Source organism: Periplaneta americana, chromosome 7 (assembly GCF_040183065.1).
Source record: "Periplaneta americana isolate PAMFEO1 chromosome 7, P.americana_PAMFEO1_priV1, whole genome shotgun sequence".
Classification (NCBI taxonomy): Eukaryota; Metazoa; Arthropoda; class Insecta; order Blattodea; family Blattidae; genus Periplaneta; species Periplaneta americana.
The window spans coordinates 144457940-144483817 of NC_091123.1; the positions used below are offsets into that span (position 1 = coordinate 144457940).

The window sequence follows — 25878 nt, forward strand, 5'->3', positions numbered from 1 at the left end:
GTTGTGTAAAATGTTAACAAATCATTGGATTATGCTGCTTGAAAAATATGGCAATCCTCTTCTGTGTACAGTAAAAATTAAAATGTATGCAATTTGTATATGTGGGTTATCATTATTTACCCCCGAAGTATTCAATTATAGGAAAAATAACTTAAAAAAAAATTAAGGTGAATAAATGAGATATTTCATAAAATGAATTCATAGAAATATTTGTCTAAGTCTTGTGAATGTAACAAAAAAAAAAAGCTTAAAAATTGAGATGATCTACTAAAACTTGGGTTTGAAAATATTAAAAAAAAAAAAAAGAATAGAAACAAATAAAAATCCAAAGCCAAAAACATTTGGAAGTTCAGAATTTTGATTTTGTTAGTCCTTTACATAGTAAACATGCTCTCGAAATTTGATCGAAAAAATTATTAGGAAAAAAATGGTCATTTTTAGTGAAGTGTCCCGTTAAAATCTTACAAAAACCAAACATAAAAACCCGGCATTACTTATTAGACGACCTAATATAAAATAAATGGCCAAGGTCGCAGGAGCTGGTCAGCTCTGTTCTCAATATCCGACTAATCCTCAAGACGCATTTCGCTCACAATGTAAACGAAGCAAGCAAGGCACGCGTTGGCTCGGACCTGCCAGGCAGATGATCTGTATGCTTTTAGGTGTATTACCATCCGCCATTAAAACCTGTTTCCTCCCCCAAAGCATTTTCCACGTTCCCCCTTCCGACATTTCCACCACTGTATATATGTTTGTGAGTTTCTTTCATAGGACAACAATCGACTAACGTCCCGCTGTAGCGATCGCCTTGATTTGACGGTTTCACCACAAACAAGAACGAAACTGCTTCGTCTCGTCAGAGATTTGTGTTTCCTGGAATTTGAGGTTAAGTAACTACTACAACGAAACGTATAAATCAAACATATTTTTGGTTTATAAAAGCAGTATTTTCATTATTAGATAATTAAAATAGTAACCACGACTATCATTTCCCCTCCACCACATAGTCGTCACCATAATCATCATCATTATCATAAGTTTTATATGGCATATGTCAACTGTTAATTCGGCTTCAAAATCACTTGGATTTTAGTAAGATTTAGTTAAAGAAACAACTTTCTAATGTTAAATTGAAACTAAATATGTAAATACCTTAGTCCAGTCATGTAAAGCTCGGATACTTGTGGCAGCTGCCACAGGTTTGCCGCGAGCTCGAGCCCAGGACCTCTCGTCGCCCGATCTGCTAGCACAGTGCTTTGACAGGCGGAGACGTAAGAACTCGAAGTTCAAGAAAAGGCTGCGTCTAAATCCATAGACATGATCCACGCTGAATCACTTACTTTGCGTAATTTTTTTAATATACGTAGAATAGGAGAATGTGTTCTTATGTAGGATTGCAGGAAATCATATACAATGCTTAGTATGTAAACAGTACTTCTTTATAAAAAAAAAAGTACAATATAAAACGACATTACGAGCTGAAACACCACGCGGACTATGAAGGATTTGATAGAGAAGAACGAATTGTTCTAGTAAAATGTCTAAAAGTAGATAAATGTGATGTAGGTAGTTCGCTACCGTTGTCGCACAGTTTTAAAGCTCATGGAATTTGCCGACATGTAGGCCTATTTATTGCTGTACAACCCTAAGAAGAAACTAAAAATCTGTTTCATAGAATCATAATTAATATGTACAAAAAGTCGTACCAATAATAGATAATATTAATGACCGGGACCTGCATTTCGATGACGCAAGAAATATAAAACTGATCACTAAATTCATACTAGAGTTTGAAGGGAATGACCAGAAATTTAAAGAGTGATATTAATAATACATTATGCAACGAGCCTATAATGGTAGTAATTAAGACGGGAGTATGTTTATGAAATTATTCATAAGTATTCATGTTATTCTTATCTGACTGAGGAGCGGAACTGACCTTGTGCAATACCTCGTAAATCGTGAGATGTGCGCAGACGCGAAAGTATTGATTTTTTTCCGAGAAACAGATGTCGACATTGACCTTGACATTGAAAAACGAGATGACAAATTGAATTTATTTGAATATTATTTACAATTAACGCTAATTATTATAGTAACAGAACTGACTTTATTTCAAATATAGGTGATTTATTGTTGTCTTTCGATTGCATATCCGAGAATAATCGATACTTGCGCTTTCATATTGCTACAATGGTATTTTCTGATTGGTGCAACACCTGAACTTTAATGAATAGGTGTACTTTAATGAGGTCCATTAAAGGGCTGCTACCAGGTGTATAATTACTACATTTCGGGTCCACACCTGTGGAGTAACGGTCAGCGCGTCTGGCCACGAAACCAGGTGGCCCGGGTTCGAATCCCGGTCGGGGCAAGTTACCTGGTTGAGGTTTTTTCCGGGGTTTTCCCTCAACCCAATACGAGCAAATGCTGGGTAACTTTCGGTGCTGGACCCCGGACTCATTTGACCGGCATTATCACCTTCATTTCATTCAGACGCTAAATAACCTAGATGTTGATACAGCGTCGTAAAATAACCCAATAAAATAAATAAATAAAACTACATTTCAGCATGGTCGAGCATAAATAAACATTAATTATTCCGAAGGTAAACATATTTTATTATAATTACTTATGTATTCTATTAATGTTTATTATACAATTCCCGGTATGTAACGTATTTTCCGGAGCATAAGACACACTTTTTCTTTGAAAATAAGTCTGAAAAGCATCTTACGCGTCGATACTAACTCTGTAAATGGGTGAAAGCTTCATGGGGTTCTGTGAAAACTGAGATAATAACCTGTCGGTTAGCGCATTGTTCTTTAAGTGTTTTTTTATACATATATATTTTCGTGGAACATGAACTTTTATAGTGTTGATGCTGTGAGAGCAAATTATGAACTAGCGAGCATGATTGTCGCAAGACATGGGACTTATTCAGACGGACAATTTATTAAGGACTGCATTTTAACAACAGCAAAGAATCTACATCCCAATGAATCTCTGAAGTTCGAGAACATAATATGCTTTTCGCTAAATACGGTAGCTAATCATGCACAAGAAATTTCCCTGGTCTTACATTCGTACAAGGCAATGTGATCGGTCACAGAACATTGAATGAAGGTACGATTGAACTGTCGCCTGCTTTACGTCATCTGCCTCGAGTCTGGTACCGTGCCCTGTGAAGGTTTATGGGGCATTAACTGCCTTCGTCGACAGTTCCGACTGCATGGCTAGTTACAGTATCTTCAGAACTAGTGCTGTTCTTGCTTGTTTCCGGTTTCTTCTGGAGTTGCTTTGATGGTGGGTGCGCTAGTGTTTGGAAGTATGGAGTTACATAGGGTATTATTCTGAAATTTAACTGAAAGGTTTTTTGAAAAAAGAACCATAGGCCTAGTTCAAAAAATGCCAATTCGAGATATTAAGCATATGGTGAACATATTGTAGCGGCCATCTACTGAATTAGTTGTTAGGGGAAGAAAACACCATAAGTCTATGTCATATGAGTGGAAATTTTCAGTGGTTTCCATAAAACAACCATAGTCCAAACTCTTTTTTTGTGAAAACAGTCATTGTCCAGCCAGGACGATGGTAGCATTTACAAATATCCCATTCATACCATTTTCAAACATTTATCCATACAATTTTAAACTGTAGCAGGCCTACATTAGTAGTTATGCTTCTTACTTACGCGGCAAAAACTACTTCAGAGAAAAATACTTTGGCACGTGAATTGTTATATTAGTTATGGAGTCATCTTTAGGTGCAGAAGTAACACCATGGAAGAAACGTAAGCAACGAAAGGAGAAGAAACAGGATATAATAAAAAAAAAGAAGATTAAAAGAGAGGCACACTTCAGCCATAACAGAGTATTTTTTAAAAACAACAATTGCATGGATATAAAATGGCTTAGAATTCAGGTCGTTTCTCATGAGACCAATAAACTTGACAAAGAAAAAGTATTAGACTGTTTTTAACAAACGACATCATACCCTGAGACATAAAAATATCATATGTGCTTACTCAATTTTTCATTTTTTTAGAGTTAGCATGTTTTAGAATTTAGGTCCTCAATTGGATTTTTATTTTATTTTTTTAGTAGGTTATTTTACGACGCTTTATCAACAGCTTAGGTTATTTAGCGTCTGAATGAGATGAAGGTGATAATGTCGGTGAAATGAGTCCGGTGTCCAACACCGAAAGTTACCCAGCATTTGCTCATATTGGGTTGAGGGAAAACCCCGGAAAAAACCTCAACCAGGTAACTTGCCCCGAGCGGGAATCGAACCCGGGCCACCTGGTTTCGCGGCTAGACGTGCTAACCGTTACTCCACAGGTGTGGACCCTCAATTGGATTTGCCGTATGAAACTCAAAATTGTTTACAAATCCATCAGTCAGCATTCTATTATATCAGTTTGGTCAGAAGTACATTAAAATACCCATCAACAACAATGTAAGATTTGTCTATGGTACAGAACTCAGACTTGTCCAACATCAAGCAGAAGAAAGGAGTGTGGATTTATCCTTTCCATTCGTTGCGGATGTATGAAGTACCGGTATTCGTACATAATTTATGTTCAGAAATATGTCTAATAAATGGCTGGTGTGTTGTGTTGGCGACTTCAGAAGAGTCTTGGTTTATGAAAACGAAACAAAATCTTCTACAATTATGAATTAGAAAATAAATAAAAAATAAGATAAGAATTTCCTTCAGTAACTGAAGTTAGTTACAATATTCCAGCCTCTGTAATGAATCTGATATAGCTATATTCTTGTATTGATATATGTAAGTACTGTAGCAACCATTTTATTTTAAGCAGATCATTTCTGTTTTTCTCTTTCTTTTCCCTCTCTATCCTTTACATTCTTTTTCTCTTTCTGTGTGATTTAATTTCTAACCAGGGCTTCAATATATTCAAGATGAAGTGCTGAATCTCAAAAGATAATATACCACATGACCATTGCAATGCTGGCATTTAATGTTATTCATTTCAGAAAACATTTGCTAAAAAATACTGTATACAGTGAAACCTATTATTTACGGACATCGAAGGGACGTAACAATCTGTCCGTATCTGGGAGGTGTCCTTTATTGGGAGGGAGACTCCTCAATCTAACAGTAAATTTATAATATGCATTATGTATCCCTTCACTTTAAATGAAATGTATTACTGTAGTTTAATTCTAAATACAGTCTACTGTACTGCAGTAAATTCTTTGCAACATTGAACTATAGTAGATAAGACCGAAAAAGGCCTACAGTACTGTACCATGCAATTTTATTCTACGTCTACAGTTATGCAGTACTGTAATTTGCAGTTGTCAACTTAACCTTTACGTTCAGGTGCCATGTCTCTCGAAAAGAACAACTGATTGAAGTGAAGAGAATAATCCTACTAACAAATCTTGTGTCGAATACAATTTCACGATTGCGGAAACCTTGGACCCCATCAGACAGGTTAAATTTTATGACTCTGTTTATCCACCCGCTTCCAGCTAACAAGGGGTAACCAGCTGGGCTAGTGGTAGCCTACGAGACCCTTATTGTCTTCTTTCATGTTAAGGAATTTCTGTACAGTTCTCAAAACTAAATATTCCATTTTTGTAACACATTAGGTCTTGAAATCCAAGTTCTGTCCGCAGTCAGGAGGTAAAGCAAGCTTTAGGACTGTGAAACAGCTGTCCGTGTCCGTGTCTGGGAGTGTCCATAAACGAGAGTTAAATTTGTCATTATTTCTATATTATTTCAATTGGGACATAAAAATCTGTCCGTATATGAGGAGTGTCCGTAGCTTGGAGGTGTCCGTAAGGAGAGATTTCACTCTACATACAGCCAAAGACTGCTATTAATTGGGATGTAAATATTTCACTTTGAGATATTTATCTCCGAGCAAAGACTTAAGACTTATATAGGTCCCAACCATATTTTTCACAACATGTTAAGTCATAGAATTCTGAAAACTGATTTAATTTGCAGTTCGTTGCACGGTACTTTGAAAGGATGGTTAAACATTTGTATTTTCCGCTATTTTTTTTTTTCAGTTTTGCAAAGAATATAATTAACTTGAGATTAATTAAATTGAATTAAAATTCAACTACTGACATATTTGAAAGAATGTGGCTGCCGTGATCTATGTAATAGGCCTATTATTTTTGAAAAAGCCGCTTGATATTAAAATAAGAGCAATATGTTTACTTCTTTTTTTTTACAAATGAAGCACTCGACTGAACTGCCCTCTTTGATACAGAAATATATTGATCCTTCCACTCACTGTGAAAATGATACTTAAAAGTCCACATTCTATCAGTTATTATAATCAGTCCCTTAACGCTGTTTTTTTGAAAGCGCGATCCTCAGCAAGCGAAGAAAGTCTTTCCCATCAAGTCTAGGACTTGGGATAAACTGTGAAGTAGAATGAATAGGTCTTGAGAAAGCCTAATGATAGATGTTATAATAGGAAGAATCAATAATATAAAATATCTTCTTGAATAAAAATATAGTATTAGTATTTATTAGCTTAAAAAATATCAATAATAAAATATGACGTGATATTCCACTCCAAAACTTGTATATCATTTGGAACGTTTGTACATGCGTTGCTCATTTGTTCGGCTCTCCTTTTCAGAAGATGAGGCAGAGAATTATTTCATCAGAGAATGGCGCCGTCCCAGCACTCGCTGACTTTGTCGTAGTCACGCGTGGTTCGCACGTACGCTATTCCTGAAGGCATTCTGACCTTCTCCACCCCGCGGGGGAACAGCTTTGGTAACTCTTCTTCCTCGACTTCTGGAACCACCATCACTTCCTTGCCCATCTGAAAGACGTTACAAATGAAAACTAACATGGAAAATAAAGGAACTGTTCAACAAGACAAACAATTACATAGGCCTAGTGGGAGAATGACAGAAATTCAAGTATTCGCCATTAGTAAATATTCATCCATTCATTCATAATTTTATGCCCACGGGCAGATCTTTCACTGCAAACCCAACATTCTCCAATCTTTTATATTTTCTGCCTTCCTCTCAGTCTGCATATGATCCATAATATATATTATTGTCACCTATCATCTGATATCTACTTCTGACCCAGCCAATTTTTCTTTCTCTTCCTGATCAGTTTCAGCTTTACTCTTTCTTCACCCACTCTTTCCAACACAACTTAATGTCTTATTCTGTTTGTCAATTTCACACTATCCATTCTTTTCTATATCCACATTTCAAATGTGTCTAGTCGCATCTCTTCACTTCATCGTATAATTGACAGCAGACTTGATGACAAAAAAGCTTCTGAATCGAAAAATAACAGCATTTCCAATATTTATTCCTCGTTTAATTTCCTCCCGAGGCTATTTATATTTGTTACTGTTGCTTCAAGGTATTTGAATTTTTCCACCTCTTTGAAGGATAAATTTCCAGTTTTTATATTTTAATTTCGTACAATATTCTGGTCACGAGACATAATCATATACATTGTCTTTTCGCCACATTTTTACTACTTACTTACTGGCTTTTAAGGAACCCGGAGTTCATTGCCACCCTCACATAAGCCCGCCATTGGTCCCTATCCTGAGCAAGATTAATCCAGTCTCTATCATCGTATCCCACCTCCCTCAAATCCATTTTAATATTATCTTCCCATCTACGTCTCGGCCTCCCCAAAGGTCTTTTCCCCTCTGGCCTCCCAACTAACACTCTATATGCATTTCTGGATTCGCCCATACGTGCTACATGCCCTGCCCATCTCAAACGTCTGGATTTAATGTTCCTAATTATGTCAGGTGAAGGATATAATCCGTGCAGCTCTGCGTTGTGTAACTTTCTCCATTCTCCTGTTACTTCATCCCTTTTAGCCCTAAATATTTTCCTAAGAACCTTATTCTCAAAAACCCTCATCTCTGTTCCTCTCTCAAAGTGAGGGTCCAAGTTTCACAGCCATACAGAACAACCGGTAACAACATTTTTAGTACTTGAATTAAATATTTTAAAATAGTAGTCTATTCATTTTTAATAACAGTGTAGTTTACATTATCATATAAAATTTCAGCCCTTTATCTAAAGTAGTTTCTGAATAAATGGTTCCTGAATTAAGAACAATAATTTTTTAATCAATACTCTTTTTTTGTCATGCCTATATTAAAACAATGAAAAATAATGTTTCTGTGGCCAGCTCACAACTCACCAACATTTGTTTATCACACGGTGAAAAGGACATTAGGCCTAGTCAGTTTTGATAGAAACAAATGAAGGAAATATTTTATATATTCATATTTATAAGAGAAAATACTGCAAACAGCTCTACCCAGTATCCTTAACAGATGAAACTGGGTAATTCTGGAGCATCCTCCGTATTCTCCGGATATGAATTCCTACAACAACTTTTTCCATAAGATGAAAGAACCAATGAGAGGGGTTCGCATAGAACTAAACAGGTAGCAGCTGTAGAGCAGTCAATTAGAAGCTTAGGGCAAAGTGACGCTGTGGATGGCATCCGTCGCCTTCCAGAGGTGTGGCGATGGGTACGTAATACTGGAGGAGATTATTACTTTTAAGAACTGTAATTGGTATGTCAATTGTGAATAAATAAGTTTTTGATCTCAATTAAGTGTTGTCACTAATTTTCTAATGACCCATAATAGCCTCGGCTATAACTTTGCCAGTCAGCGAGTACATACCGTCCAATCCACAGGTGTGACAACCTGTAGCCGTTCTGTTAGCTGAAGCGAATCAATCACTCGGATGATCTCTCTGGAATGGAAGACAGGCTTATTAGAAACTGAAAAAAAAACTTTCATTAAAACGCTTTTCAGCCGTTAACTTTTACCTTCCACAATGGATTACAAAAGAACACAGTTTTCCGTCAAATTCTCGAACATAAATCCGTAACTTCACTAACTGAACCCTTCACTTTAGACAAAATTATTCAATACGTCAAGGAGAGAGTGAAAACTACAAAAATATCCACAGCTAAGGCCCGTGGAGGGAAAACACTCTCCCTTCCCTGCACTGACTTTCTGTCTATACAGTAGGCCTAATGTTTTCGTACAGATTCCAAAGATAAGAAAAAGTTTTACCTTCTCCTTGGAAACTCGCATTCCATAAACACAATTCATCATATTTGTAACGGTTCTTCACAACAACATTGTATTTGAGCGTATTCCGAATCTCAGCGCTGAGCAATCTGATGGCATCACGGTGTTCCGAATTTCAACGATGACGTCACTGATGCTCCACCGGTGTCGCACCGGTTCTATCAGCTTGCAGAGGTGGAGACAGTCTCCATCAGTGAATCTGATTGGTTCTTGTATAGGGCGGGAATTAGCAGACGAATGACATCGTGCACTGTTGTGTCATGGCGGTGTGTTCTGCTTTAGTTCTGCTGTATTGTTTGTAATGAGTACAACGTAAAAACAACATGTTAATGGCTTATGAGCGAACATGTCAACGAACCAGTTATTACTATTGGTTCAAGAAATAAATTGTTTATGCTCTCTTTTCTTTGAACGAGATGACAGTACGGAAATTTCGCAAAATCTTGCTAGCGTAGCACAGACAACAACTTGTACAGCCGCCATGATAGCCATCGAACCTTCCAGCAGTTTTTTTTTCTTATTTCGCTGCAGCGTGACGTCATTGTTGTCCACCGGTCCGGTGAGATTCGGAATACGCTGTTTTAAAGACATTCTGAAAATTTGTATGGTTTCAGGCTTCATAATGTTGTTGTTGTTTAGTCAACTGTCCGAAGACAGGTTTGAACCTCATAAGTAACACTAATAAGGCATCACTCATGAGGCAATTAGGCCAGGAGATAATAGGTTTCTTTCTCCCTCCATTGCATACATCACCGATTAGCTACATATTTCACTAATTAGACTTTAGATGCATATAAACAATTGTTCTTCCTCTGATACATATCGTCAAGTGAGATGTACTGCCTGATAATAGATGTCCAGTAGTGGCAAAAAAAAAAAAAAACCGGACCGAACCTTGTAGTTGATTTCAGAACCTTGTTCACTCCAGAGCACGATAGACTGGCAACTAAGACTTTCGTGGTTCGAATCCTGCCTGGGAAGGAAACTTTGTTCCTTATTCAAATTTATTCCAAATACTTTTCGATAGCTGGTAAAATTCATGTTCTGGGAATAATAAGTTAATTAAGTAGTAAAATATCGCTGCAATCGAAAAGTATTGGGAATAAATTTGAATAAGGAACAAAAAACAGTTTCCTTCCCAGGCAGGATTCGAACACGAAAGTCTTAGTTACCAGTATATCGTGCTCTGGAGTGAACAAGGCTATGAAATCAGCTACAAGGTCGGTCCGGTTTTTTTGCTACTACTGTACATATCAGCCAGAACCTCAATCAGAGTCTTCATAATGGTAGGTATAAAATGCATTTTCATCTGAAGAATACCCAAAATACAACATTATACTCGTAACTATCAGATTTTGTTCAAAATATGCTACAATACATTTACAGTGCCTAAACAAACAAACAAATAAGTAATGGAGTGAGTGAGTGATTGAATCAATCAATCAATAAACCCATGAATGAATAAATAAATAAATACATAAATAAATATTTATTGCTAGATTATAGATACATAATATTTATCTAGAAAAGTATATCTAACTAGGAACCCGTATAGTGCGACGTGGCAAATGCAATCTCTAGTAAGGTTCATTTGAAAGTGTTGTGTTAACAAAATTATGACAGGAAAAATATTAGTTGCTAATGACCTACCATGTGTATCAAGAGGGCGACATAAAATAAGTGTCCGGGAGGTGCAGAGATCAAGTCTCTATGGGATGTATTTATTACACTTCACAAAATGGACATCGTCGACATTCAAGAAATGTTCAAAATAAACCATTAACTTACACCATGAACACAGAATGAAAAATTACACGTCACAGTGATCACATAGGTTCGCACTAACAAGATCGAAGGCGAACATTATTATTATTATTATTATTATTATTATTATTATTATTATTATTATTATTATTATTAACTTCTACGTCTCGAGTGGTAGTGTTTCTGAAGTGTGACCACGATACTATGAATGGTAACTAAGATTAGGCAGGCATGCAGGCAGCTCTCACAGTTGCACTAAACGGAGTGGAAACCTTCACCTAGTAAACTGTTAAACAAATCTAATGGCATTTATCTGTAACAGCGATGTGGAACTGGCATGTACGACACGTTGTACGCGGGGGGATAAGCGCCCTCCATTACGTGTACGAGAGATTAGCGTTTCATCCCTACGCGGGGAACTGTCGTTTATGTGGTGACGCTGCTATCACATTCCGTTCCTGAAGGTCGTACGATCGAGTTTTGCAATGACGCCCAAGATATCTCTCAAGGCTTAACTGTTGACGAGCGCAGAACATGAGAGAAGTGACCTTACACTATTTATATATATATATATATTACATTTATGCATTCATACATATATTTACTTACTTATTTATATAGATCCTTAAATTTCTGTTATTTAATTCCTTATTTACTGACCAATTTGCATATTTATACTTAATTAGCTATTTATTAAAAATTCCACTTATTTACCCACTGATTAGTCTTTTATAAAAATTCTCGTATAATGATAAACTACTTACACTACTCATATTTAGAAACCGATACATTAATTAATTAATTTATTTATTTATTAGTCTGACCCAACATTTTCGGTTTGCCTTGCGACATACAATAGTTCACCATTTTACTTACAAAAAGATTTTTCTCTTCTTTTCGTTCGGAAATATGATTAAGTTGAGAAGATTCATCAGTCATTTAGTAATAATTATAAGTTAAGACGAAATAAACTGAAGTTAGTATTTATACAACCAAAAATTCGCAGTTAAGTATAACTGAAGATTAAATTGAAGACTTAATCTGAGGTTAACTGTTTGTACTATTGGCCCTTACACAAATATTTTAACTCGTTACCCATTCAATTATATTTGCTTCTTGTAATAGGTCCTATGTATGTGTACTTTTTTATTCCGTCAATTATTTACACTAATATTTACTAGCCTAATTACCTTATTTAATTACTTAAAAATGACTTTTAAGAAACCCGCAGATTCATTGCCGCCCTCAAATAAACCCGCCATCGGTCCCTATCCTGTGCAAGATTAATCCAGTCTCTACCATCATATCTCTCTCAAATCCATTTTAATATTATCCTCCCATCTACGTCTCGGCCTCCCCAAAGGTCTTTTATCCCTCCGGTCTCTCAACTAACACTTTATATCCATTTAATTATATTTGTTTCCTCGTATGTTTATGTACACCTCTTTATTCAGTTATTTATTTACACAAATGTTTGCTTAAGTGACCATTTAATTACCTATGTCCAGGGTCACAAGGGGTATACGTGCAGATATTTTTACTTTTGTTTAAGAAAAATGCATATAAAACTCACTATTTACAGTACTTTCTCTCCTGCGCGGATAGCTTTCCCGAAAAATGTGTCACGCATTTTACGGTCCGCTGTTTTATAAAAAAAAAATGCGCGTACTACGAAACGCCTGTTAGTTTAGATCACAACGCACGTCTTTCGACTACGATATACTCCAGCATGCACATTCTGTCTCAATCAATTCAGGGTTGTTAACCTTGCAATAAGTTCTCTCGACAATATTTGACGTAATGAAAGGATTTACCTAATAAATTTATTTATTTACAAAACTATTTACAAAGTTACACGTTTAATTAAATTCATAAAGGTTTTTAAAAGTAACGTATAATTGCAATTAAAATTTAATGAGGAGATTTTGGGCAAAAATCTTCGACACGTAAACCTTGTGTTTTGAAAGGAATATTTTTATGGAAACAAAATATTTTTGCGGATATTATTGTGCGAATTATGACATCAAGGAGAACACTTTTAAATGACACGCTATAATTTTTGTAATATCATCTGAAAGAGAATTTTTATTAATGTAATATATCACTTGTTTTGTACACAAGCACTACGGTTATGGTTACTATGGCAACAATTTTACTGTTGATATATTATTTTGTGCGAGATCGTGCGTATTTGCTTGCTTTCCGCACACAACCAATACGCGGTAAGTGTGAAATACCACATTCAGTATTCCCAACGTAACACACATAACAATTTCCCTATTCTTACCGCTTAAGCGTCACATTCATTTTACTGCTTTAGGCTTTTAACATATTATTTTTAAAGACGTTCAATATAGTAATAATTATAAATTGGAAACTTACCACTGCAATTTCACCTAAATTGCACTGTTAATTATTGTTTTTAAATATTTACAAAAATTAAGTAAACTCTACAACACCACAAAAGTTACTGCATTTGTAATGCAAGTAACATTAAGGAAGCCGTGAAAAAATCAACAAGATTCCAGACTCATTATAGACTGGGGGGCGACGCTGATATAACTCTGCAGTTGCGAGCGTCGTTAAATAAAACATAACATTTAGACTGGGGGAAAAAAAGACAGACGTATATCACGGCCTGCTGGAGTATAGTAAACACAGAAAATATTTTATAGGAACAATGTTGAGGATAGATATATTTGTTTTCCAAAGTTGCCGCCATTGAACAGAAACCAAGATGGAGATTTCATTGCAACTAATTATAAATTCCTCTTTCAGGTATGTAATAAACGATCTTCGCACAAAATAATGTACGATACACGAGCGGTATGTTTGTTTTCATGTTCTCGGAAATTAAAAAAGCTCAACTATGTTTCGCTTTTTCAATCTTTTTCTCGAACATGAAAACGTCAACATACCGCTCTTGTAACGCATATTACTATTGTTTGTCCCTGTTTGACAGTCTAATACATACATCACGAAGCTTGAGTGATATTATGCATTTCTCGCGATACAATGCTCCAAGCGGTTAGCAACTGAGAGTGCTAGGAGCCATAGACTGTTCGATAATAGCGATCCTAATGGCTAGCAACTTAAGTTCAACTGTCATTGGATGCATATTCCCTACGTATTGAGCTTCGTGACTGTATGTAGAACCTACTAAACTGTGCCTGTATTATGAAAGCAGTTTTATGAAATCAACATGAAACATGTTCTTAATAGAAAATGGAAGAACTGAGATTCTGATGATAATAGGGTTTGGTGAAGAAGACGTACATAACTAGAAGTATGCACACCTTTAACGAAACTCATCCAAATCGGGCATCTATTTCTCAGTCAAATATGAGTGAAAGAGAAGCGAAATTAAATGAATGTGGACGTGTCAGAGACATAAATAGATTCATGATTAATTTACCTACTTTTATGAAATATAATTTTATTTAATGTTTATTGTCAATTTCGCCTATACTCGAAAACGGAAATAAACAAAACCAAAAACCAAAACCCAAAAAACAAAAAACCAAAACAAGCAAATAAAAAAACAAACAAACAAATAAATAAACGAGTAAATGAATGAATAAATAAATAAATAAATGAGTAAATAAATAAATGAATAAATAAATAAATAAGTAATTAAATAAATGAGTAAATAAATAAATGAATAAATAAATAAATGCGTAAATAAATTAATTAATAAATAATTAAATAAATGAGTAAATAAATGATAAATGAATTAAATAATTAAATAAACGAGTAAGGAGTAAGTGAATATATAATTAATTTAATAATGAAGTAAATGAGTAAATAAATAATTAAATAAATGAGTAAATAAATAATTAAATGAGTAGAGTAAATAAGTAAAGGTAAAGGTATCCCCGTAACATGCCATGAAGGCACTTAGGGGGCATGGAGGTAGAGCCCCATGCTTTCCATGACCTCGGCACTAGAATGAGGTGGTGTGGTCGGCACCTCGCTCTGACCGCCTTTTACCCCCGGGAAAGACCCGGTAACAGTAAATAAGTAAACGAATGAATAAATGAATTTAATAAGTAAATAAACAAACAAATAACCAGTCGGCCCCGGAACAATTTTTCCCTAGAAACTATTCAAAAACAACTAGATATAAATAAACAAATACTATATAAATAAATAACAAATGAACACGTAAACAAATGAACAAACAAACAAATAACTAAACGATAACTTCCAGGAATAAATCCGAAACTAGAAAAGGCAAAGTGAAGCTTATACATCGATAGGTCTACTTTGTTGCACACTAGATTGATAAAAACGTTCAGCGGTTGACAAGAGATGGGAATTCACTTCGGACTTCCCTGAGAACTACCGCTGGGTCTGTTTGCTTTTCCTACGTCACAAGGCTTAACTAAATGTCATTCTACCTGTCTGCTGTACATGTTAAGTGGTGACATCTGCAGGTGACGCGACTCGTAACTCGTAGCTTTATCGTTTTGTTTAACTTCTTTTGTTTTCTCGACGAGCAATTTTTTTTTTTTGCGTAACATTCAGGTCATTGTGTTATCAGCAACTTCTATGTCACGAGGCAATCGTTCGTCCTCGAAGGTCTGGTATCATTTACGATTTCATACTCCACCGATGACGATGGGTCTAAAGGACAATAAAATTCTTAGAGCGACTTCCTTTGCAAAAGAAGCAAAATTGAGTTTCTATATAGCCTAGTATATTTAAGTTCATGGGTTACGGCACTAAATTACGCATTCTGAACCATTTCAGGTCTGTAAGAAAGAGAAACTTGGATCATAAAAAAAATGCAAAAAAAAATCTGTGCTGTATGAGGGATACACCGGCACGTAGAATACGTCACCCAATATTAGGAATGAAACTGTTATTCTGTTAGTTTGAATGTTTTATTTCTATTCCGGTTTACAAATGGAGAGTAGGCCTATGGATCTATGATAAGGGAAATAATTAATGAAAGGTATGAAATATATTTCCTCTTTTTATAAAGTTACATTCCGAAATTAGTACAAGCTCACAAAAAAAAAAAAAAACCATTTGGTTCACTCAAAGTGATACATATGCGCCTAGTATCATTTCAATATTGCAGAACTCTCGATTAAAACTCAAACAAGTGGTCGTACCGATCTGTAGCTGCTCTCAATGCCGAGATATTATTGAGAGAGTTCGCGCGGCACGGCTAATTTTATGCACAAATTCGGGACCCTCATGTCCGTAACGAGGGGAGGTCATTGGACGTGGTCACACAAGTTACACTGTTCATGGCCTAACTACTAACAACATTACTGCATTCGGCTGTGGTTGTTACAATAAGTATTTGAAAGTCTGCCATTTTTTGTTTCACCATGGATCCCTTACTCGATGCAGGGAAAGACTTATTCTACGTCCAAAAGCTGTACTCTGGAAGAAACGAGGTTCTTGACAATTTTGCTGGGTTTTACTAGATTAAACAGACAGAAAAATGCAAATATCCAGAACACATCAATGTTCAGAATAAGTAGAGTAAACTGAAGAAATTGAATTATACCAACATAGCTGGAAAGATCAGGTAGACCTACAATACAAATAATGAGTGGAGAAAGGATGTCCAAATAAGCTAATAGGAGGAAAATATTTCATAGTTCAATGATCAGGAACACCTTCAAGAACAGCAGTAGAACAAAACCTAGCGGACCTAATCCGGAAACATTCACGATGATCATGATTATGCATTACGTAGATGACGTAGTTTATATTTCAAGTCTTGAACCATATTAAACATTTTTTACTTTCTAGATTCTAGGTTTTGTGTTTGGTGTAGTTATAATCACGTCAACTGTCGAAGGTGACACTTTTCATTGTTATTGTATGTTAAGGCCAATTCACACGGGGATAGTTTACAGGAGTCAAGTGCTTGAAGCAACTCGACTTTCCCCGGGTGATGTATTCGAGACAGTCAAGTTGTGACTTGGCGGTCAAGCAGAATTTGAGTTGACGACTCGTCAACTTTTGTGTCCACTTTCCCGTCACATGATCTACTCGACTCCACCACTTTCGTCTGAATGCTAAGTTGTAGCAACTTACAAGCAGATACTGTGGATAGTGTGCGTGTATGGTTTGTTTAAATTAATAGCTAATTAATTTACATATCGAATTTGGGATTAATTTAATTTTCACACCCCACATTTTAACAATTACTAATTCTGCTTATAAATCGTTTGGATTTGTAATTCAGTTGATACAGAATAAATTCCTTAGGTTCCTATATTATAAGATACCCATTCAAAATACCCTGTCCATTCCAGTTCTCAACTAGATTACTGAGATTAATTTTTGGTTTCCATACGCTCAATGACATAAGAACGACTTGCTCGATGATATTTATCAGAAAAATATGAACAAAAATAATACTGATTCCGTTGAAATACTCAAAATAACTCCATTTTATATCCCTCCAAATATATATTGAAGAAATTTGGTATTTAATATCTCTAGATCGAGACAAATGTCAAAACGTTTCCTTGTTTTGGCCCTGTAATTTATTACCGGTATCGATTTATTAAATTTCTGAGTTTTGAATCATAATAAGCAATATCTCTTTCATGTTTTCATTTCTTTTAGTTCTATTGCTAATAAGTTGCATACATTAGTACCTATTTTATAACTACTGTCCATATGAATCATTATCAATAATTATAAATTAAATTTATGTGAAGAAAGTGCTTTGATGGGCATATAGCCTGTGTAGGTACCTACTTTCCTTTAAGTCATAATAAATCAATAAAAATAAATACATAGACCCTATTTTGAGAAGTGCATGAGATGTACGAACTTACGTGGAATACACGGCACGAGAAAACTTCAACAATAACATAAATTAAAATTAAACAAGAGGCAAAAATTTGAGAAACTTGTTACGAAACTTAGAGAACAAGGTGTCCAAAACATTAATGTAGAAGTGGTTCGCAAAAAACGGTAAAAAAACTTAAAACAGTGTATCTTTAAGCATATAACATTCAGCGCGGGTTTTTTACGTGTGGAACATGGTTTCACGTTTAGTGTCTCCGTGTGATCAGAAATATGGCATCAAGTTTAGAGGCTTCAAGCACTTGACTCCTGTAAACTATCCGCGTGTGAATCAGGTTTTATGTATAGCTGGATTAAGAGTGAAATCAGGTAGATTACTCCAGTAATGGGAATTATGGGGTTTTTCTAATTTAAGATATGTGTAACAACGTTATCATGTATAATCTGATCAACATTCAATTAGTACAGAGCAGTGATATTTTAATTGCTGTGCAATACAGTATGTGTGTTTCGTATCTTCTGACTTGTGGGTCTGCATGCTTCTTAGGCCTATGGTTTGTGTATTTCGTATATTATACAAACAGTATCTAGTAAGTTATATCTAGCGAACGGATTTCTAGGTACTAAAAAGAGAGATTTAGGACTTTATAAAATCCAATTTAGGACTTTTGGGAGTTTATACAAAATTAACAATTAATAATTTTAATGTTAGTAGATATTCCACTTTAGGTGGAATTTACGTACAAAAACTTGTGCTGCTAACAATGAGTGCTTCCGAATTGAAGACTGAAATTCTACCAGTGAAAGAGACAGATTGCTGATTGGTAAGTTTCTTTTAGCATATGCATTGACGCAGAAACTAATTGGTAAGCTCTCGCCTAACCCGAATAACCTACCATCCTTTTTATGCTAGGATGGACTTAAAAAAAATTTCGGTTCCAGGAAATTAGGCGAAATCTTCTTTCCTCCCTTACTAAGACCAATTTAGAACGAACTTGGGAACTTGGCAGACCAGCGTTTGTCTGTAAGACTTTTTTTTTTTTTTTTTTTTTTTACATTTTAAATAGCGTTTTTGTTGTTTTGGGAATTTTTTCATTTTTAGTACCAGCATATTTATTTTAAATATACCGACATCAAGCACTTCTTTCTATCCCTCAACACAGAACGTCTTTATACTCATCCTCCTATACTGTATAAATACTTGGCCTCAGGAATTCTTACCTAATGACCTCAGGAACTGCCGGACTTTATCACAATTCAAAATTAAATTGGAAAATTTTGTCTTAGTTAATGTTTTTAGGTATTGCTAGAAGTATTGATTTGTGTTCTTTTCTATTCCTTTTTTAATCTAGATTAAAATTGCAAGTTTCTTGTTTATGTTAGTTAATTAGTTAGGATACAATTAATTAATCATTTAAAGTTTGTGTGACTGCAACCTGTGGATTTACTTTGTTTATAGTGTTTTTCTCTCTCTCTTTATTTCTTGTATATAGTGTATCTTTTTTCCGTTTATTTCTATTATTGTATTTGTATTCCTGGTGTTGTGGAAGGGAAGGCCTGATGGCCTTAACTACACCAGAATAAATAAATAAATAAATAAATAAATAAATAAATAAACCAACAAACAAACAAACAAACAAACAAACAAATAAATAAAATACGGTGCTAAAACGCACTTTTCAGACACAAATATAGTGTTTAGACATTTACAGGAGTTTTTGGTTCATTTAGGCGTTTCAGGTCATATAGAATTTTAATAGGCTGATCCTATGTAGGCTACATGAAACGTAGAGATATCTGAATAGCATACGTCTAGGACGTAGCAAACAAAATAGGTACGAAACTAGAAATCTGTTTCTTTCAGGCTATTTCACATATTTTTGTATGTTATGTATATACTTGTGAATTGTATATTTGAGGTAAGTGGAGGGCAAAGTAAGTTTGCCTTATAAGACAAGTAAAAAAATTCCATATGTGTAGTTTATATCAAGGCGTAGTTTCAGGCATACGGCCTGAAAATGACGGATGTAATGTAATATCATGACCATTCGGTTTAACGGTAACACTAGAGAATTGATAGTATGTTGTTCTTTGTTCTAGAAGAGCCCGAATCGATAGCCTGGTGTCATAACAGATTTCCCCCTGACTCACCACTAGTACACAAGCACAGCTATAACATTCGAAATTAAATTGAAGCAGAGTCTCTGACTCCGTAACAGAATTCTGACCTCGCTTAAACAATTCCAATACGCAATCCATTTTTTTCACTTGGTTATTTAATAACGCTGCGTCAGCTACTGGGTTATTTAGCGTCAATGGAAATGATGATAGGAGAAGAGGCCGAGGATTCGCCATAAATTTCTGACATTCGCCTTATGGTTGGGGAAAATCTCGAAAAAAAACCCAACCAGGTAATCAGCCCAAGCAGGAATCGAACCCACGCACGATTGCAACCCCAGATCAGTAGGTAAACGCGTGCGTTACCGCCTGAGCTGCGCCGGTGGCTAATATACAATCTTACACCTCATTGTTATTATTATTATTATTATTATTATTATTATTATTGTTGTTGTTGTTGTTATTATATCTATTTTCACCGGAAGTTGTTTGTCAGCTATGATCCTCCTTCTAATTATACGGGGTTAACTGTAGTAATGTCATTAATTTCAGGTCGTTATTCTATGAGGTATTTTAAACAAAGAAGAAGGCCAATAACAGGCCGAAACATGTTAACCAGGTACGGTAAAATTTAACACGAGAAAGACATAAAATACATATTACGAAGTGATATAGTGTTAAAATTTGTGTAATCAAGATGTATAAAAACGTTTAATACAATTTTCCTCATTTTTGCTTCCTTTTCGAGATAAAAACTGTTTTACTCGTATATGAAACATTTCATAGCGTGTTTTGGGAAAGCCATTGACTGAATTCCCAACGTGCTCAGTCACTTTAAGAGAGCAGTGTATTATGATAATAAATTATTGAAAGAATTTTAGTTTTGTCCTTTAAATGTGCAGAAATTTGATCCGAACAAATGTAACATTTTAAAATTCCTTTTCAGCACGAAAAGTTACAAACCGGTAAACTCTTCAGGACTTTCACTCTATACATCACACAGCTTTCTAGATGATGTTTATTGATTTATTGATAAAAACAGTCGTGGTATCACAGATACATAGACAAAGTATAATCCTCATTAACAGGTTAGTACAAAATTTTACAATAGAGTACTGAGCTATGGATGCAGCAAAATCACCAATATATTAATACTTACTTATTTACAAATGGCTCTTAAGGAACCCGCAGGTTCATTGCCGCCCTCACATAAGCCCGCCATCGACCCCTATCCTGTGCAAGATTAATCCAGTCTCTATCATCATATCCCACCTCCCTCAAATCCACTTTAATATTATCGTCCCACCTACGTCTCGGCCTCCCCAAAGATATTTTTCCCTTCGGTCTCCCAACTAACACTCTATATGCATTTCTGGATTCGCCTATATGTGCTACATGTCCTGCCCATCTCAAACGTCTGGATTTAATGTTCCTAATTATGTCAGGTGAAGAATATAATGCGTGCAGTTCTGTGTTGTGTAACTTTCTCCATTCTCCTGTAACTTCATCCCTCTTAGCCCCAAATATTTTCCTAAGAACCTTATTCTCAAACACCCTTAATCTCTATCCCTCTCTCAAAGTGAGAGTCCAAGTTTCACAACCATACAGAACAACCGGTAATATTAATAGTACTATAAAACATAAAATATAGTTTTGTGTAAAAATGGTGTGTGATATGTCATTTTTATGTCATTTCTGGCTTCAGCACACAAAAATACATAAAAGAGAGCTAAATTTTTTTAAAAAGTTTTTAATCGCAAACCTGTGTAATTGTTTGCTTCTTGGCCAACTTGAATTTAAGAGTACTAGAGCCATTACATGTATGTATATAGTTTTCTCTTTCCGTACGATGAAATAGCAATTATTTCAATGGCAGATCAGTAGGTTTTAGGGCTTTACTACGTATCTGGGGCAAGTTGTCACACTAATTTTCGGTATAATTTTCACTATCGTCACATCGAGAGCTCCAAAAAATTTTGGACTTGGGATTTATATGGTAATCAAGTTGCGCAGTTAAAAAATATATTAAATATTACAGCAGAATTTTTTGTGTTCAATATTCAAGCTATACAGATGGACAACTTAAGTTTAAAGCCATATATTTAAATGGGGATTCGCCGGTTTCGTGATGAGCTGGATAACTGAAATAAGTGGTTATGGGAGTGGTTTTACTGTATAAAAAAAAAGAATTGTAATAAGATCGAGAAAGTTGGGGAAAGAAATAACAAGATAATAAGAGCTCAGGAAGATGTCAAAGACGTTATAAATGTGCTGAATAAATAAATGATAGAAACGTTCTTAAAGAGGGGGGAGGAGGGAAGCAACGGTGGCTTATAAAGAAGAGATGTAGCTTCGACTTTCCCCATTTGCAGAAGAAGTATATATTATACAAAACTCACAAAGTTTCGGTAATTGGATCTACCTTGACTACAGAAAGCAAATTGATAAATCCATCTGTTACGTGCATTTGGCCATTTGTAAAAACTCCAATGTGTAGGGTAGGCTATTCTTCTCACTCTTTCGTTTGCCTGAAGACGAAGGCAGATTCAACCTCCAAGTGATACCAAACATTTCAAGCCAAAGAACAACACCAACACGAATACCACCACCACCACCACCATCATCATCATCATCATCATCATCATCATCATCATCATCATCATCATCATCATCATCATCATCATCATCATCATCATCATCATCATCATCAAAATATGTCTCAGAATAATTCATCCCATCGCAGTTTGAGTCTTACCGCATCACGACGTCTAGTTGTCTCTATTAATTTATTTTGTTAATCTGATTGCATTCGTTCTTTAAATTTGTTGTAACAATGTCTATTTACCGTATTTTATTTTTCGCTTAAATCTAATATATCAAGCTCCTTTCTTATAATATGAATCGGAAAGTGATCTTTAGAGGAATACATGGCGGTGTTATCTCAAAAGCTTCATTTCAGATGATTATCCTTCTTTTCTATTCGTGGTCCAACTTTCAGCTATATATACAGGGTGAGTCATAAGCAGGCTTCGAGACTTTGGACCCGATACATTAAGTTTACTGTGCATGCATTATAGGTTGTTTACTCGCTGCAGGTAGATAGAGATGTATTGAGGTAACAACGTTGCTATTTAGAGTGGAGTACGGTAGTATGGGAAAATACACACATATGTACATTCTCAAAGTAAATATACATTACACAATGATAAAATGTCAAAAGAATATAAAAAGCATTTATTCTTCTGTCTTTTATAAGCATTTGTGTTTAATTATACACAGTGTTAATGGTGGAAATAAGCATGCAGCAATTTTAATTTTTTTTTTTTATTTATCCTATTGGTCGTCTTTAGGAAGTGCAGTTACAGTACCGAATTGCAATGTACCGACTACAAGATACATTCTCAGTGTCTCAAACGTAAATCTTGTACTGTAGAAAGCTGCGCTCTACGCCGCATGACGTGATAGGAGCAAAACGAAAAAACCTAACATCATTGCAGTCGCTAAGAGACAGTCCTTTATTCTCGAGTGACTCTATGTCCACTAATTTGCTATTTATGTTACACAATGTTCCATATCCGTTATTTTTAGATAAAATTGATTGTTTTACAAGTTCAGTAACCGGTGTACTTGATGTCTCATTAATTCTCTGCATCATTTTCTAAATTAAATTGAGGGCTTCCGGCATCTCTTGCTCTGACTTTTCTAACCGTGTAATAGTTTCAGACACAGTTTGTATGAAAACCAAATTATTCGTCAGAACCTTCAAATCCAGAGCGTTTTCCTTTGCGTATTTGTTGTTATTCATTCTACAGTACCCCCACCCACTGTACGCTTAACCACTATATTCAGTACGCCGTTATGCGGATTTCCCACTGAACTGCTCTATCGGGTCCGAAGTCTCGAAGCCTGGTTATAAGTATGTTTGGAAAACGCGTGAGTATGCTCCTGGATCAAAAATAAGAACAATTTTTTATATGAAAATTTCACGTAACTTTCAATGAATATTGCAACCAGGGCAAGAACATACAAGATAAAGCCTTCTCTGCTCAAACCACTAAAACTTTTCAAGCTGTAATTCAGGAAGCTTCAGATATAATTCAGGAAACATCATATTGCAATTGAGATTATTCAATTAATGTAATTCAGACTGTGCAATTGAAATTCTGAAAAAATAATCTGTTTGGTAAGGTACGCGAAAGGTACGGCAAGTATTAAGAGAAAAAGCATTTGAGAACTGGAGTCAGAAAAAACATAAAGGCAAAGGCGTGATCTTATACCAACAATATACCCCGGCCAATAAGTGGATTCGGAATCACAAGGGTCTTTCCTATAGTGAGTGGAGGGAAGCGTATCAGCTGTGCGTAGTGTACCTGGCAGGTCTTCGGGCAGTAACCTCTGTCGACGTTGCGACAGGGATGTTGAAACCCTTGATGTTGTCCTGGGGGCCTGTCCACACGGTGAACTTCTACGAAATATGCAGCATCATACAGTAAGATCTAGAATAGCAACTGCCTTAAGGAACAAAGGTTATTCAGTATATGAAGAAGTACACGGCATATCCAGTGAACGCAGTAATCGAAGAATCGACATAATTGCATTTAAACCTCCCTCTCTTGAAGGTTACATCATAGACCCTACTGTGAGATTCGAATCGGACGAACACCAGCCAGAAGAAGTACACGAGGAAAAAAGGAATATATATGAACCTTCCATCAGTTTTTATAAGGACAAATACCATCTGGAATCCATCGTCATTACGGGACTAATGATAAGAGCCCGTGGGACCATACCCCGGTTCCTAGTCGACTTCTGTAAATCTTTTGGCCTGCATAAAAATATTTTCAGAGATCTAACAATTGCAGCACTCAAAGGCTCAATAGCTATTTTCAGGCATCATACATATGGACCATGACTAATTCGCATCTCCTTGACGTTACTTCGTTTAATATCATGTGTTTCAATATAATAATTCAAATTGTTATTTTTCACTCTAACAACAATGTATCACTAAGCCTCAAGGCATTTACTCTGTTGTATCATGGTACTCTTTGTCGATGGCAACCTGTAGTGGTTACAGGAAGAAATTAAATTAATTTACAACTGACTGTTTTGTCTGTGTGATTGTGTATTATAAATTTAATGTCAACGTGAAAATGTTTAATAGGTATGGAAATTAGAGATAATTGCGAGATTTGCCTTGTATCTATAGCACGACATTCAGTATCACGTATAACTTACTTTCGTGTTTGTTTCATATAGGCCTATGTATATTTTATATATGTAAGCAATAATAAATGTTTCGAATTAAGGTTGATGCTTTCTGAATTAAACTTTACGCTTTCTGTATTGCAACTGATGTTTTCTAGTTACATCTGACGCTTTCTGAATTACAATTAATCTGAATTACATCTGATGCTTTCTGATTCACAATTTAAAAATGAGAATTACATCTGACCTTCTCTTAAATAGAATAATTGATCTTGTTTTAATTACAGCTGGAAAATATGTAATATATTTGACTGTAATACATACGAGGGACAATGAATAAGTTTTGGGACTGTCCCGAATGTAGGCAACACACCGGACATAGGAAACGGAGAAATTTTCTGTAACAGGGAAACGCCTGGAATCTATACTAAATAATCTCTTGAGAGGCAGAGAAGAAGACTAGCCATAAGGCGTATGTGGAGATATTCCAGGAAAAATTACAATAGGTCCTTGACCTGTTTGCTCAAAATCACGTGTAGAAGCTCAGTTCTTAAAGACAATGTGACTCTCTTTGATAGACTGGCTCAACAGGCATGGAAGCAATGATCTTCAGTGACACGCTATAAGAATGCCGGATCAGAGGCTATAAAGTAGGGATGAAAAAGAAATTATCCAAAGAAGGCATGGGGATCGAAGCAGTTATGAACTCTAAGGGTGCTATTCATAGTCATTTCGCAGCACGCACTACGAGCTAGCCCCGTCTATCCACTGGTTACTAGTACAGAATTCAAAACATATCCTATCGCTAACACTGGTTTATGAATACGAAAAACGCTGATAATCCACCGAAAACCCGCTCTAAAAATGTCTATGAATACGGCCCTAAGAATTTATGAACACAGCAGCAG

General features: G+C 35.5%; 1 protein-coding gene across 4 annotated transcripts in view; it reads right to left on the reverse strand.

The window, feature by feature from the left end:
* Window positions 1-6487: 6487 nt before the first annotated feature.
* Window positions 6488-25878, reverse strand: part of LOC138703516 (peroxiredoxin-6-like) — a 68193-nt gene continuing 48802 nt past the window's right edge. For all 4 annotated transcript variants that reach the window (XM_069831426.1, XM_069831427.1, XM_069831429.1 and 1 more), the window contains exons 5-6: window positions 8681-8753; window positions 6488-6820 (exon numbers count right to left, since the gene is read on the reverse strand). In XM_069831426.1, the coding sequence (XP_069687527.1) occupies window positions 6656-6820; window positions 8681-8753 (238 nt within the window). In that variant the 3' untranslated portion in view covers window positions 6488-6655. The remainder of the gene's footprint in view (window positions 6821-8680; window positions 8754-25878) is intronic.